At 39.6% G+C, this 16,737-nt stretch overlaps 2 protein-coding genes across 3 annotated transcripts in view; one reads left to right on the forward strand and one right to left on the reverse strand.

Annotated features, from left to right (window-relative positions):
- Window positions 1-316: 316 nt before the first annotated feature.
- lrrc57 (leucine rich repeat containing 57) lies at window positions 317-5,344 on the forward strand. The gene is made up of 6 exons (XM_010750454.3): window positions 317-516; window positions 763-1,078; window positions 2,325-2,460; window positions 2,843-3,111; window positions 3,355-3,540; window positions 3,751-5,344. Exons 2-6 carry the CDS (start codon window positions 995-997, stop codon window positions 3,790-3,792), a joined length of 717 nt encoding a protein of 238 aa, XP_010748756.1. The 5' UTR covers window positions 317-516; window positions 763-994; the 3' UTR covers window positions 3,793-5,344.
- A 6,129-nt stretch (window positions 5,345-11,473) lies between these two features.
- mdga2a (MAM domain containing glycosylphosphatidylinositol anchor 2a) overlaps window positions 11,474-16,737 on the reverse strand; it is a 99,595-nt gene continuing 94,331 nt past the window's right edge. Inside the window, exons 14-18 of one of the 2 annotated variants that reach the window (XR_002041579.2) lie at window positions 15,802-15,981; window positions 15,576-15,706; window positions 14,812-14,911; window positions 14,387-14,675; window positions 11,474-13,634 (exon numbers count right to left, since the gene is read on the reverse strand). Coding sequence is in view for 1 of the 2 variants with exons in the window: in XM_019254448.2 (XP_019109993.2) it covers window positions 14,587-14,675; window positions 14,812-14,911; window positions 15,576-15,706; window positions 15,802-15,981 (500 nt within the window). In the remaining variant the exon portion in view is untranslated. Of the gene's footprint in view, window positions 14,676-14,811; window positions 14,912-15,575; window positions 15,707-15,801; window positions 15,982-16,737 lie in introns of both variants that reach the window. The other variant, XM_019254448.2, reaches the window with a different exon arrangement.

The raw sequence follows: 16,737 nt of genomic DNA on the forward strand, positions 1-16,737 counted from the left end.
ATATGTGTTAAAAGGCTATATACCATAGGACTTATTGATCTTGGTAGCTCAAACGACAGGGCACGTGACATCCTATAAGGACATGCTGCAACTTCAAAAATTATGGAAAACTGGAATTTGACATCAAGAGTTAAAGTGCTTACACACAATAAGAGATATGTGTAATATCCAATATATGAACTAAAACTGCACAGTTCATGGCCTGCAGTTACCAGGCAGTCTAACCTCTCCGTTTTTGGTTTAAATCATTAGGCGTCTATCTGTCTGTGGTTAAACCCGGCTGCTCTCCATCATGGTTTAGGGCTCTGCAGGCTTTCCGTAGAAAAAAGGCGCATGCCCAAAAGAAGTGACGTAACTCCCGTCCGCTGTTCCCATTGCACCTCCCGCCTGAGCAGACGGCAGCGCATCGGTCAGCGCTTAGCTCTGTCCTTTACACACTTTATGTTGTATTAACTTAATATATATTTTTGAGGGGACTCCGGACGAATTGCGCCATTTTAAAGTGTCCACTTTGACGTAAGTAAAACCGCTTCCTGTTGTTGTTGTTGTTTATGTGACGGCTGGCAGGCTAACGCTGCTATGCTAACATAGCTATGGGTTCACGCCCATGAACATAAACACGAACACGACGCGTGGACGAACAACATAAACATGAAGAAACTTCTGTCGGACATGACAGATAAGAGGCGAGCGAGCTAATGCTAACGAAGCTAGCTCTTCCGGCAGCCTGTTGCTTGTTGTTGACTCTGCTCTGATCCGCAGGGATTCACCTGATCTGATTAACACCGCCGAAGAAGAAGAAGAAGAAGAGGAGGAGGAGGAGTGACGTTAAAGCTGTCAGCTGATCCCAGGACAGTCTGGATATGAACTCTGTCATCACCTTCACTACAGATCCAGTTTTACTGCTGTAGACTGAGACAGGGACATCTGTGAGATCAGTGACAGACAGACAGACAGACAGACAGACAGACAGGTACCTGGCTGCAGGGTCCAGATGGGGAACAGTGCGCTGAAGTCTCACCTGGAAACTTCCCAGAAGACCGGGGTGTTCCAGCTGACAGCGAAGGGGCTGCAGGAGGTGAGACTCACCCGTTCATCCTGTTACGATGTCACCGTGTTTATAGAGAAACACAGAGATCCGGACTGAACCAAAAACACACCAAACCAGCCTGGACGCCTCACATGACTTGTCTCAAACAAACAAACACAAGCTAGCTCGGGGAAGAAGAGAGGCAGGGATAACATACTCAAAAACACTGAAGGTCTCTGCACGTTCATGATTTTAACTTTTTCTGACTTTTCTCTCATGAACTGACGTCTGTTAACTCCTGTTGATGCTACACTGACTTGTAATCAGGTGAATGGTGTCTCTGTCATTCGTACGTCTGTTCTCACATCATGTGAGCTCAGAGCACTGGGGCAGTGTTAGTGTTTGTATCACAGGCGTTTTGCACCACCTAGAAGAAGAAAAAGAAGAAGAAGAGGAGGTTTTCAGGGCCGGGCATGGACCAATAATAATAGAGCAGCTAGCACAGTTAGTGCTGCAGCAGTGCGCTGGTAAGCGACTTTCTGTGTCCAAGAGAAAAGGTCTGTGTTGCAACAACTTTGAAAGAGTTGGTCAGCTAAGCAGGCGATCACATTAAGATGCGCTGTTAGAAACACGCCATAGTTAACCCTTTTTCTTGCCAGTACCGAACGCTGCACTCTTTTGCCCTGCCCGCAAAGGTTAAATTATTCTCAGCACTCAGTAGTGTCACAGTTGGACAAAGCAGCCAATCAAATTGAGCAAAAATGCTTCTACACTTTACCACTTCCTTCCTGTTTTGTTAGCAGCAGATGTGATGTGGGATGATGCAGACAAGACACGACTCGTATCAACACATGGAAGAGATGGACGTGTTTTTACAGGCTGTTTTCCCTCCTCGTTCATAGCACAACAACAGCTATCTGCTACGTTACAGACTTCTGTGTGAGCAAATTTAAGCATTTTAGGTGTTGTACATGATCAGGATTCTAGTATAAAGAGCTGCAACAATCAGTTTTCATAATAGATTAAGTTTTAAATTAAACCCTCAGTTTTGTTTGTTTTCAGTTTTACTAATATTGATATAAATATAAGACGTTCATCTCTCTGTAAAAAATGCAGATGGTTCTGTTGTTAGCTGAGCTGCTGTTTAAATCTAAAACGCAGACAAAGGCGTGTTTCTGTTGACTCAGTGTGACGAACTATAAAGGTTTCTGCAGAGTGAGCTCTTTGTCCGTCAGCACTTGTGCTGCAATGATCTTCAGAGGTCAGACCGTGAGCTTTTTACTATTTGTTTCAGTTTCCAGAGGAGCTGCAGAGACTCACTGGGAACCTGCGGACGGTGGATCTGTCCGGGAACAAAATCGAGGTTCTTCCCGCTGGCATCGGAAACTTCCTGCACCTCAAGAGTCTGACGCTGAACTCCAACAGACTCAGTAAGTGTTTGACAGTGAGGCGAGTGATTTATGTGCTGACAATAGCAAAAATAGCAAAAATCTGATAATACGAGGCGGTGGAGACGTCAGTTTAATGGCGTAAGAACATCAGTTCATCTTCCTGTGATCGCAGCATGCCGACTGATTTAATCATCTGTTTGTCACTCTAGTGAAATCAAATGACTGAGTGTTGGTCAGTCATTCTTCCAGTGATCAGTCCAAGTTGTTGTTAGATTTGGTTTGGTTGGATTTTAGTTTGCTCACTACAGCTTAGCCTTAGCAACAGATCTGGTTTTGGGGTCTTCCAGCTCTTCGTCCTCTCAGCAGAATCAGCACACAGTAAGTGGTAACATCCAGATGTTTGTTGTGTTTCTGTCCTCAGCCTGCCTCCCCAATGAGATCTCGAAGCTGAAGAAGCTGGAGACTCTGAGTCTGAATGGGAACCGGATCCAGCAGCTGCCCCCCACCCTGGGCCAGCTCAAAGCTCTGCGGACCCTCAACTTGTCAGGGAACCAGATCTCAGAGTTCCCTTCCGGACTGGGAAGTCTGAGGCATCTGGACCTGCTCGACCTGTCCCGCAACCAGATCCAGAATGTCCCCACAGAGGTGTCAGAGCTGCAGGCCATTGAGATCAACCTCAACCAGAACCAGGTACCAAATCCAAGTTACCATAACACCAAAATAACTCTGGGCTGGTGTTGTCATGATACTTTTGTTTCTTACTCTGATGAACCTGAAAAATATATATTTGATACTAAAAGATATATAACACAACACGACAACTTTTCTTTTCTTGGTTAGTAACAAAGAACAGCAGAAACTCTTCATCATCCCTAACACTACTCAACACTCATCAAGCTGTATAGTGATCCAGGTTTCTCCCTCTTCTTCCAGATCTCTGTCCTGTCAGCAGGGGTGTCCCTGTGTCCTCGTCTGAAGGTCCTCCGTCTGGAGGAGAACTGCCTGGAGCTGTCCTCCATCCCTCAGTCCATCCTGAAGGACTCCCAGGTGTCTCTGTTCTCTCTGGAGGGAAACCTGTTTGAGGTGAAGACGCTCAGAGACCTGGAAGGATACGACAAGGTCAGACCTGCTTCCTGTCACACTGCGTTCAGGGTCTGTGGGATATGAAAGTGAGACAGCAGATGTAGGATGCCTGTCTCTGATTTGAATCCGTCACCTGTGATTAAATACAGCAACAGTAATTAGAATCTCTGATGGTCTGTAGTGTTATTTAATTAGTCTTTATTAGTTCATCACTGTCACTGATGTTCTCTGTTGTTTCCTCCTCAGTACATGGAGCGTTTCACAGCGACCAAGAAGAAGTTTGCCTGAAGACACCTGATGACGAGTCCAAACCTCAGTGTCACCTGGAGGCGGGGCCATCTGAGACTCCACCCACCACAGCCACTGCTGTCTTCTTGTTCTGCTGCTAAAAAACAGACCTCACACAGTGTCCCCCTATCCGGTTGCCAGACTGCAAACTAAGACTAAGGGGACATCAGTCAAACACCAGGACCTGCTGCTTCCAGTCTGAATCATTTAACCTGCAGAGAGTTTTCAGATGGACGAATTCGAAACGGATTCAACACAAGACAAGAAGAAATGTGTTTGATGTTTGATCATCACTGTGTCTCCAGCAGAGTCTCAGGAACAGAAACATTAAGATTAACAGATTGTTAATTAATCCTCTAATCTTTAACTTTAATGTTTGTCTCTTTAAATTATTATTTTCTTTGAAGATTCATCTGAACGTCTTAGCAGGAAACTTAAGAACTATAAGCTCAAATGTTTGGCGAAGCTCAGAACAGTTTATGAAGATGAAAACCTGTGTGGCTCCAGAAGACGTTTACGGGTTTAATGAACGTTAATCCTTCGGCCCAACACTAAAAATTCAGGAGCTCATTTCAACCAGGAAAGAAGGAAAGAAATCAAATGAGAGCAGAAATAGAAAATTATGCAGTTTAATCAGAAAAATATCCAAACAATCTCTGATTCCAGCGTCTTAAATATGAATCATGTTGTCAAGTTTCACATCAGAAAAGTTTCTTGAAATGAAAAGTTCATCCTGAGGGTTTGTCATTTTCTCTTAAGGGAAGAGTAAAACACTTTTTTCTGAATAAGTCAGGACATAGCGAACACTGAAGTCACATGACTGATCAGCTGTTTCCTCATGGCTCCCATAGCTCCATAATCCATCTACGATGGCACGAGAACATTCATTCACATTTTATTTTGACAAATTACTTGAAGTTTGCAACACATTTAGATCAATGAAAACACGTCTGCTTAATTTTGGAAATAAAACATAAAGAAAGGCAACTAAATGTGCATGAAACTAAATGTAATTTATTACAGTTCTGATCCTGGATTTGTTTATTGAACATTATGGTAAACAACTTTAACATTTCCTCACACAAGAAAATATTAAAATTCACATTTCGATTCCTGTTTATCAAACAGCAAGATCATTTCTGCTGTTTTTGTCACAAATTGATGTGATGTCATCAAATGTCACATTCTGTTAAAGCTGTTCGACTCCCTCTGATTATTTTCATGTTTAGTTTTCCTCCTGGTGGAAATGACAGTATTAATATTTGACTGGGAGGTTCCGTTCAAGTACATTGACTCATAAATGTTCTTTTATGTATTTCATGTGGAGAGGAGTTTGTTTTGTCTGTGTAAGTGTAGTAACCAATGTTCAGTCAGAAGGAAACTTGAAGGTTGTGTTACAGTTCGCATCATTTCACATGAACAATTCACCATGAACGCGTCGGACTGTTGATTGGACACTAACTCACTAACTCACTTCCTGTCCACTGCATGTTTGAAGGACACTTTTGGAGTTCTGTGAGTGTGGACTGCACACAAATATATTTAGATTCTGCTCTGGTTTCATGTGGTGAATCTTTTTTTCTTAACAGACTAAAACCTTCAGATGGAGTGTGCTGGTTCTGGATCAGTCCAGCTGACACACAATGGAAGAAGTCTTTGGATCCTTTATTTTAGTAAAAGTACGAATAACAGTGTAGAAATACTCGGCTACAAGTAAAAGTTCTAAATGTAGTACATTTAAAACCACAGAAGATTTCAAATGTATTTAGAAAGTAAAATTACTCATTGAGTACTCATTCAAAGTGTTTTTACTATTTATTATAAATGGTGGGAAGTAACTAAGTACATTTACTCAAGTGCTGTACTAAAGAACAAATTTGAAGTACTTTTACTTTGCTTGAGTGTTTCAATTTTAAAAGGCAAAAAGGCAGGTCTAAAGCTGAAACAGTCTAGCCTCTCTTGAACATTTATGGTAGTTAGCAAGGTAACAGTGCCATCTACAGGACGGCAGAGGTAATGCCCTAATGGCTGCCACAGCTGCCGAACATGTTATGCTAAAGTCACAAACTGCTATCAATAACAGGGGCCTTTTTCAGAAATATATTAAAATATATTGTTCAAAAAGTTTACATTTAATTTATACTTATTGATATATAATGAAATAAATATATTTTTTAACTTTACTATACATAAAGGTGGAGCTCACGTCTAACTGGACCTGGTTCGAGCACAGCCTCTGAAACACTGTTACCATGTACCATGACATTTTTTCTGGTTTAACATTGTTTAAATATTTAATGTACCTCAACAGAAGATTCAGTCATTCATAGAAACATTTGAGTGTCATCTTTTACTTTACTGCAGCTAAAGGATCTGAATACTTCCATCACTGGATAATCTGTCAACATGTAACTAAACTAGCTTTAGTTTACAATAAAGTCATATTCTGCTTGGAAAATGCTGATTATCAGAATAGTTAGATAGTAGATTATTGTTCTGTCAGTTGACTTATCAGTTAGTAGCAGCAGTAGTTACTGTCACAGTAACAGTAAGTCTAACAGTGTTTCATATTCAATGTTTAAAAACTTCAAATCTGAACTGTTTGTGTCAAGTGATCCCAGGTTTCACCAGCAGGTGGCAGCACTCACTGTGATTTCTACACTGTGTCTACAAACACCACAGAATAAAACCTCTGCAGAGATCACCAACTTTTATTTTAAAAGTCTTTAGTCAGATTGATCAGATTGTGTTTCTGTCAACAAATATGAAATCCATGAAGTAAAACTATGAGTACCAATGAAAAAAAGTCACACATTAAACAGTACTGTAGTACTTTGTGCATTCAGTATTGCAGCATTTAACTGTTGGCGCTACTTTCAAATAATTCATGCACAGTTAGATAATTAAGTCCAGAGTGGTCCATCATTGGGGATGGGGGCTCAATGGGTCACCAGATAGCTGTGGTTCCGCAGATTCGATGAAGATGATGTTTCTGTGTGATTCTTACACTTATTGGGTTGATTGTAGGTAACTTGGATAAAAGCATATATGTAACTGGATAGATCTTCAACCAATCAGAGCACAGAAACATGTGACATAGCACTGTAGAGTTTCTTTTTAAGCGAGAAGAAAATGGAGGCAGGTCACGAACATTCTAATTTAACAGATGAACAGTAAACTAAAGTGTGTGTCTGAGAGCGAGGAGCAACACACCGTGTAGTAAGTTGATTGAGATGTGTTGAATTAAAGCACACATTATTTATAGGTCAGGTCCAACCAGAAACATTACATCCCCTTTTGAAACCTTGAGGTTTATAAGTTGAAACTCTTCAGATTTGTACTCTGTAATTAAAACAACTCTGTAATTAAAACAACTAAAACACTTTCTGTGACATGACAAACTGAGACTTTTCTTTGACCGCTTCAGCTTCATGGCTCAGTGGAGAGTAGGTACATACACTCAGACATGTGTCAAGACATCAGGAAGTAGAGTTCCATTTACTTCCTTTCCTGGATAAAAGGTCAGATAGGGAAGGACTTAGCCAATAGTGAGTGTGCATTACACCCCCATCTAAGGATTGCAGCAATATTTCTAAACTTTTACTGACTGGACTATGAGCTTGGTGTGTTCTGGCTGTATTTTTGTTTTTTGTTCAGTCGTTTCAAGCTCTCAGAGTTCACAGGGAACACAATCACACCTTCCTCATAGGGCGTCAGGTTCAATCAGGTTAAGTGACAGATCAGAGAGCGGCTTTGTGTTCAGATGACAGCTGAACTGTGAGGCTGTAAAAGCTTTTCTGATGTGAACAAGACAACGGAGACGCCTTCCCTCCCTCCCCCCACTTCCACCATAACAACTCTGCCGGGACCTCACAGAGATGTGTCGACGTCATGAGGAGACGTGCTGCTGTTTGAACTCGCTATTCAAAGAAAATGAAAGAAATCAAAGCTGATTGTTCTCGTGTCACCTTAACAGTCGAGACTGGCAGCCATGTGCAATGTTCCACATCCATCACAACGCAAAAGAAATGGGTTAGGGAAAAAGACTGAATCAAATATTTAAGGTAATATATATTAATATTAAGTTTTATGTTGTTAATGTTCTTCTCATCTAGTTCATTTTGTGATAGATAAGTAACAACTATTAAAAAACCATAGCTGTGCCATATTGTGTCAAACCAGTGCAGTATGGATCCAGTAGGAAAAGGAAAAAAATCATTAGGTCTCCACCCACCACATGACTGCAGTCTTCTCCTCAGGGCTTTAGCAAACTCACTTACATCCACTCCAGAAAATAGACCAGGCTGACTCTGATCTGCTTAACACACTGCAACACCACAATTGAAAATCAATTGAGGGATGATGAATGGCGGCCATTAGGGTGCTGTGGCGCTGGTCTGGATTCAGTAAATAAAGGCCAGGAATAAACAAGGCGAGAGCTGTGGCCTGAGAGCTGCAGAGATGTTCAGCCAGCGGAGACATTCGTTAGCCGGCAGCAACGTGTCAGAGCTGATGAATGGTTCCAGCTCTGAGAAGACCCCTAAAAATTATAAATTATATATCCAATGTTGACTTAATGGAGAAACACAAATCATCCATAGCAGCAGCACGCCAAAGGCAAAATCATGAAGGTTCTGGACCAGAACCAGGAGGTGTTCACCTTCAAAAGGTCCTCAGTCACAAGAGACTGAACTGTATGATTTCTGAACATACAAAAAACAAAGAAAATCCAGTCTGTTAAACCTCTACAGCTCTGCAGGAACAAGAGTATTTTGGTAGGTGGGCATGCTACTACCCACCTGCCCATGGCTAACATTAACTACATGACATTTGGGTTTAATTTGAAAGTAATTCAATGTATTAAGAAATGTAACTACATACATCTACTCATGTACTGTCCTTAAGTACCCAATCTACACAAACAACAACAACACAACTACAAAAAACTACAACAACTACTGCAGTAGTACACATGAGTACATATTGCTGACATTTAATGGAATATTTTTATTTAGTACCACTAGTACTGTTGGGCTGCAACAGCTTTTTGTAAATCCATTATGACTGCAAAATTGACTAAAAAGCGCAGATGAAAACATCCTTTAATACAATTATTAATCTGTTCTATGTAAATGTAAGCATTATTTTGTTTTATTCATGCATACATCAAGAAATATAGTTTATGATGTGAAATGAAATGTGTTTCTCATTTACATCATCATTAAACAATTATAAACACACAAACATACTCAAACACAAGTTTAAGCTCAGATATGTCTATGATTTTGATATTATGTAATTTCTTCAAACATAAGTCATATACTAGCAAGCTATCTTAAGCTTGATCATATGGTTCAGGCCTCTCCACACACAATTCAACAAAAGCAGCACTGTGCTCTAAAACCCATTATTTTCAATGGTTCAAAAAGTTCCACCAGGTTGAATGCAACTGAGCCGAGCAACAAGCGTACCACAAATCAGATTATATCTGAAAGGATCATTAGCTTCTCAACAGTTAATTTACCTCAGTCTAATGTCTTCATAAGAACTAGTTTGTGAAGTGCAACCTGTTTTAACATATCGATGCGTAATTCTTGATTTAGTAAACTTTGTTTAAAACGGCTCCTGGTGAGCAGTTCATGTCATAGTTTACATTAAAGCCGCTGGTAACGTGGAGCAATACATATAGTTAACACCTCTGTGCAGGACACACTTCCTCCATCTTTATAAATTCAGGTTGGTGTCATTCAAAGCCACAAATCTTTATTTTAAATTCTATTAGAGATGAAAAAGTTTCCAAAGACACCAAACATGTCAGACTGTATTTTGGGGAAATGTGTCTAAAATTAGGTTTAATTTTGTTCTGTCAGTCATTTCATCATGACAAGCTTCACTTCATTCAATAAAAAACACAGCAGGTCTTTTTGATGTTGGCTCTTTATAATCTGTCATTTCCAGCCAGATGGTGAAGGTTTCTCATTCAGTTCCCCATCATCATCCACAAACTCTCATTAGTTGGTTTCATTTTGTGCTGTCAATCATTCTATTTAAATGAGAGAAATTACATTCTGTATTTTCTATTTTACTGTGGCAGACTGAATTCAAACAAGAGCAGCAGTCAGCAGGCCTCTTCACTGATTTCTAACATTGACAGGCAAATACGTTTTCATCACATTAGGTTCTGAATATTAACATGCATTTTGTTTTACCTTGAACACCCTTCCACATGTTAAAAACTGGATTTAAACCCACAGTTCAGATCATACACTGTATACAGTCCATCCCTGTAACTAATAATCATTTTCATCAATAATAAAATGCTTGTTTTGTCTAATAATCTACATTTTCAGTATTTTTACTGATTTACTGTAAATTTGTCACCCTCAGATTTAATGTTTAGCAATGAGGGGACCTGATAGAAGCAGAGTCCCCACAATATCAGTGTGTAAGGTATCTGTCCCCACAACATCATGACTACAGGGACCCACATACACACACGCGCGTGCGCTCGTGCACGTGAGGGAAATGCAGTGCTTCATATGAATTCATTCATTCAACAAAATGAAATCTGTACTCGAAAGTTTAATTTTGACCATGTGAGATGTGAGGACCCCACAAGGCACAACGTGAACTTATTTCTGTCCCCACAAGGTGACGAATACAAACATAAAGAAGCATGAAGACACCAAGACAGAAAACCATTAAATGTTACATTTTGAGTGTATTTATTCATATAATAATAATAATAATAATAATAATAATAATAATAATGACCAGAATGCAGTGTAACCTTCAGTCAGTCCAACTGATCTGAGAATCTATTGCAGAGAATAATCACAGTTATAAAAATATCTTTCTTCACACGTCCACATAGTCGTGTTGGTGGCTTTTTTAAACTTTTATTTATTATTTATTGTATTGCCCCTCCTCCGAAAAATCAAAATATAAACCACATGGAGATCAGACCCCCCGACTACCCAAGAGAACAAATGAGGGCATGTTTTTCCACTGCAGAGAAGAAGAAACGCAGATGAAAAGAACTCTGTTTTAAATCTTCAAACAGATGAAAAAAGTGAGTTATTATTTTTCTTTATGAATTAATGTAGTAATGGGAAATGTTGTCTAAATCCATAGCTGTACCCAAACTCAATCTTTATTGACCATTCTGTGCTGTACTATACTTCACTTTTCTGTCATTTTATTCTCATCCTTAGTGTGTCCTTAAGTTTATGCTCTCCAGATAGTCTTGTCTCAAAACAAAAATGAGTCACTAATAGTCACAGTAAATCAAAATAAGTAAAAAACAGACCTAATTATTTTGACTTATAACCGTTCTTATTTAATTTGAACTCTGTAAATTGAGACTTTGTATTTCATAATTTTGATATTTGGCTTTCTTTGTTTTCCAGGCTGTAGTTGTGTATGAATGAATGATCTATGTTAATGAGTGGGGAGGGTGTGATAGAGAGAGTTCATTACTTTCTATTTGATGAAAACTGCAGCTTATGTCTGTGACTGGACTTTAATCACCAATGCACAGTTTGAATCCACTCAACAGAGTTAATGTGATAATGATGCAGCGGAGGATAAACTGGCACCCAGAGGAACTTTAATAAAAATCTGATTATCAGCTGCAGTGGAAAAACACGCTGAGAGAGGAAAAGTGTCGCCACAGGGAGGGGGAAAAAAATCAACAAAACATTAAAAATAAATGATATTTATCTGAGGGTATCAGTTATGTAATGGATCTCCTGCTGAATGACTGAGTGTGGCTGAGATGATTTTTTTTTTCATTGTTGTGTTGTGAAACTCCAACAAGAAACATGTTTCTTTTGTTGATTTTTTTCCAAAAGAAAAAACATTTTTAAGGATGGGTATGCAGAGTCATGTCCACCCACCGGAAAATGACAGCCCACCAAGGCAGGAAATTAACTTTTTAAAATGTGGACATCTACCAACGACTGAGAGATAAATGTTCAGGATCCACTCAACAGTAAATCATTATCTCTAACTTCCTGCCCTGTATCCCACCAGATATTCATTACATTAAAGAACCTAAAGATGCTCTGTATGGCAAGTTAAAATGATTTATTCACAGATGTTGGGAAACCACGTGAATCAAAATGGCAGTTGTGTGGTTTTTCTGTGAAAGCATGTCGTATGAAAGCCCATGTGTGCCAAAGAAAAAACAAAACAAGTGACATGACAATTTTTCCTCTGTTTGTTTTGTTTTTATTTGTTGATTTTTTTAGATTCTGGAGTCTCCCAAATTTAATATGAGGTGTACCTGAAAACAATTTGTGTATAACAATATGCCATTTACTAAGAAATAACAAAAAATAAATAAACGTCAAGTCAAAATTATGACTTTAATACAAACCGAAACTTCATTTAAAATAATGGAAAATGAAAAACAAAATGTTGGGAAAATTCAGAACCATAATATGATATTCATGTATATAATTTTTAACTCAAAATTAGAAAAAGAAGTCAAAAATACTTCATTATTTAATTATTACTCAATTAACTTCTCAAGTCAAAAAATAAGAACATGAAAGGAAGTAAAGTACAAAAAAGGAAGTCCAGTGTCTTGATGAACTTTTTCTTTTCTGGGCGAAAATGAGCTTCCATACGATGATGCAAGCATGTACTGTTGGATCTGTTTAACTAAATACATTTTTGTTTTGTTTTTTGTGCTTTTTTTTTTTAATGAATCCTTTCGGTGGATTTTTGTTTTTATCAGGATGTGTATCAAATCCGTTTGCTCTCGAATTGAACTCAATCACCAACTCCCTGAAATTAAAAACAAAATCATTACCACAGGATTTTAAATCATTTTTCCACAAAAAAGGGAAACAAAATAATGAACGTGAACTAAAAACCCCACCCTTGTTAAAAACAGCAAAACAAAGATTCTCCAGTCTTTATAATATCATAGGAACAATATAAGATTTGATTTTACATTTTTCTTTTTCCTTCCAAAAGCTCCAACTGTTTATAGTTTAAGGTAACCGATGGTCTCAGGTAGCATCAAAGTCTTTGCGTCCTTCTGAAAACTTTTATTTTAAAATACTAAAATAGTTCTGAGAGACCAAATGCTTGATCCAATTGTCATAGGGCTAAAAATCCTCCAACAGGAAGTCTTTTATTTTGAAATATCAAGTTGCAGAGCCTCAGATTATGATTGCATGTTGTTTTGTTATTTAAATTGCTAAATAAATCAAAGAGCTTCAAGAGTATTTCCTGTCCATGGCTTCTTCTTTGCTGCCTCTTCTTATTGACATCCAACATGGCTTCCTTTTTTCCCAGAATCCTCGTCAGCGTAAAAAGAAAAATATCTGTAAGAAACTGATTCTCTGCATAATCAGACAGGAGAGGTTTCTGTTTATCCGTTATTTCCTCCTCGGTCATTAAGACATATCGATGTCCGAGGTTTTTGTCTTTTTGTTTCGCCTCTGTGACGATGACGATGGCCCTCGGCCCGGCAATTTTTTCCTCTGAAATCTGAAGGCACTTGATGTCATGGCAGAGGGCGGGCTCTCCTCCTTCATCTGCCGCAGACAGACAGACGTCAAAATAAGATCTAAAAGTTAAAAACTCTGTCAGTCCACCCGTTGTAAAAAGTTACCACCCCCCCAAAATAAAAAGAGAGACTGCCGTTTGTCCATCCAGCTTGCGATACAGTACTGTTGATCTGTAGAGAGGGGGAGTACAGACGGGGGGAGAATTTCTGATGAGAGGACAGGGGAGGTCAGGAAAGGTGACATTCAAACTGTTCTTTCCTCTTTTTTCCTGTTTTTCTGCGCTTTGTGGCACTGAGCTGAAAGATCGACCAGTTTCATCTGAAAACCAATGGTGAAACACCAAAAAAAAGATTAAGTTTCAAAAACAATGATGGATGAACATCTGGTCATAGACCTGTTTCTGGTAGCTGTTACAGATTTAGTCTCAGTCTTCGATTAAACGTTTTGTTTTAGTCATTTTATCTATCATAGTTTTTGTCGAGTTTAGTTTGTCCATTCAAGATGTTACAAAAACACAAGTCTCTTTTTCAGCTGATTAAACTTATGAAAACAGTTATGAAGATTCTTAATCTAACACACAGGACTTTAGAGTTCAGTCAACTTTCTGCAGTAATCTGAGGTCATCAGGTAAATAAGAGACCTGTATTGGGGAAATTTCCACAGTTGGGCCCGATGGCGAAAACACATTGATTGTGTTTTGGCTGCAACGGAGAGGCCGAAAAATATGCAGTAAGATACGACGGAGAAGCTGAATGAGATTCAACTTTTGCAGAAGACTGCAGGCCAATCAGACGATAAGACCTGATTCAGTCTCAACGATGTCTACATGTTATCTGAAAAGCGGTCCAGTTTAATGATGACAGGAGCTCGCTCTGTGTGACCCACATTTAAAGGGAAAGTTTACCATTTTGCGTAAAAACATATTCTGTCTGCCTGAGAGCAAGATGTTCAGTGTCTGGAGTCGGGACATGGTTAGCTTAGCATAAAGACTGGAGGCAGTTGGAAACAGTTAGTCTAACCGTTTAAACTCTCTAACTTCACTAAAATGTTGGACTGCTCCTTTAAATCACCATTTCTCCTCCTTTTGTGTCAGCCATCTTGGCAGGAAGTCTCTCTGTCGCTCTGACCGTCTCTTTGGTAGTTGGAGGGTGACAGGACTGGATGGGAAGGTTAGGAGAGAGGAGAGGAGGTTGGAGAGGAGAGGGGAGGGGAGGTTAGGGGAGGGGCGGGGTCAAAAGTTATGACGTCTTCTAGAGAGAGGGAGGGGGGGTCACCTCTGCTGGCCAATCAGAGCCAGACTCAGAGTGACACACAGCTGCCATATATGGTGTGATAAGGGTGGGGCGAGAGACCTTAGATCTGTGAAAGAGAGAGAGAGAGGAAACATTGTAAATTAAACATTATTTTTTTCTTAAACTTGGTATTAAATCAAAAATTAAAAAATTAAAATAAAACTTCGAAATGAAACATAAAACTTTATTCAAAGCGTCCTCACTATTGGGTGGAGGATCTTTACATTCGCCCTCCTCAATGGTGACATCATCAATGGCAATGTCTCCCTCGATGCCGGATCCTCGAACTCCCTCCATCACGATCTACGAGAGAAACATACAAGAAACTAAGCCATGAAGGAGGAAGTAAGAACAGCACACTGTAAAAATAAACTGAAACTTAAGATTCTTTTCATTCTGGGTTCATCTGCTGATTATCTTCTCCATGAATCCATTGATTGATTGTTTGTTTTGTCCAACCAACAGTCCAGGCCTCGACATTATTACAAATGATTCAAAGGAAAAGCAGCAAATCTGAAAAATGAAACCACCATCTAAAGAGTTCATCCTCTTTCAGGACACTCACTGCCTTGTTCAATGGACTCGTTGGGTCGTTTCATTTAAAACCAAACATTAGATTTTATAAACTCTTTTTGTGTAAAAATCTTTAAGTGCTGTCAGATAAATGGAAACGTAGTGAAAGTCAAAGAAAAAGTGGCATCAGAAAAAAAGCACAGTACATAGTCATAGTTGATACTAATACACTAAATGAAAGAAAAAAACAGAACAACAACATTAAGTTTAATATCATAAAGGGCTAAAATACCGAGACCACTAATCATCTAGGTGATGGACAGAAAATGAAATGCAAATATTGATTATTAATTTATCGTTTAAAGTAACATCACCTATAAATCAATATTTGTGATTAGTGTAATGCCATCCTCAAAGTGGGTGTGGTCTGCATTGAAGTGGGTGTGGTTTGTACCTGGAAGGCTGTTGTTGGGTGGATGTTGACCTTAGCTTGCCGCCAGCGGTCTCCTTGGTTACCGGTCAGACTCCAGACTGAGGTGTCGGTCACCGTCTGAGCTTTCTGACGCAGAAACACATTCAGAGCTCCTGCAGACACAAACCAACGGGGTCAACCATCTTTTTAAATGTCATTATTATAATTATGTGCTGTACCTGAGGCGTGACTGTGCTGAGTGTCATACCTATGTGCTTCCCATACATGTGGTAGTAGAAGGCAAAGCAGTAGGTGGGGTTGTTGGTGACAGAGGAGGAGGAGGAGGAGGAGGAGGTGGTCTTGGAGTTCATGTTGAAGGTAGGAGACAGCAGCCGGGCCTTGTCTCCATCCAGCCTGGGCCTTGATGTCTCGATGTACATGTAGAAACCTGTGAGACGACACAGGCCGTGGCTGAGGTCAGCTCAGGGGTTGTTACATCATTCTGATTCTGACACTTCAGTTAGCTACACAAGCAACTGAGCTAATGACAGTTAGTGTTCGCTACCTAGCAATCTTTCCATCAGTCTGATCTGATCAGTAATCAGTGAGGCCAGGCCATAGATGACTGTAGCATCCCTCACAATCACTCATAGACTGTATCAAACAGGAAGCACTCTGCTCCAGTGGCGTCAGGAGTGTTTTATTTGATGTAAAATTAGTACACGCCCCACACACATTGTCATCAACAAGTGTTTATGGTTTATCAGGAAATGACAAACTCTAAAACACCATAAAGAATACCTGAAAATAACAAAAACATAACGATTATATTCTGTAAATCTGACACACAGGACCTTTAACTTGAAACCTCCTGAGCTGTAACTGAACCTGCCTTGCTCTGCTCCCATTGACGTGCACAGATGAAGCCACGAGGCAGAAACAGTAGAGCTGCAGTAACAACAAATCCACCTCCGGCTCATCCAGCAGAAAAACAATCCTCACAAATTAAATTTGTACATGAGTGTAGAAAACACACACGCACGCATGTTTCCTGTTTGACAGAGGTTTTAAAACAGTTTATCCCGAGGCTCACTTTAATGACATTCTGCTGCAGAGTGAAACGAGCTGCAGAAGAATAAGAACGGCTGATTTTCCAGGAGGAAATGAAGAAGAGGAGACAAACGACGACAAACTGCCGTTACAT

The sequence above is a fragment of the Larimichthys crocea genome, chromosome XVII (genome assembly GCF_000972845.2).
Source record: "Larimichthys crocea isolate SSNF chromosome XVII, L_crocea_2.0, whole genome shotgun sequence".
NCBI lineage: Eukaryota > Metazoa > Chordata > Actinopteri > Sciaenidae > Larimichthys > Larimichthys crocea.

What these genes read in the sequence shown, in the direction of transcription:
- lrrc57 (XM_010750454.3), top strand. Translation starts at nt 995, where the DNA reads ATGGGGAACAGTGCGCTGAAGTCTCACCTGGAAACTTCCCAGAAGACC. An exon ending in CAGCGAAGGGGCTGCAGGAG is followed by an intron (nt 1,079 to 2,324) that starts GTGAGACTCACC and finishes TATTTGTTTCAG; the next exon opens with TTTCCAGAGGAGCTGCAGAG. An exon ending in ACCTGGAAGGATACGACAAG is followed by an intron (nt 3,541 to 3,750) that starts GTCAGACCTGCT and finishes TTTCCTCCTCAG; the next exon opens with TACATGGAGCGTTTCACAGC.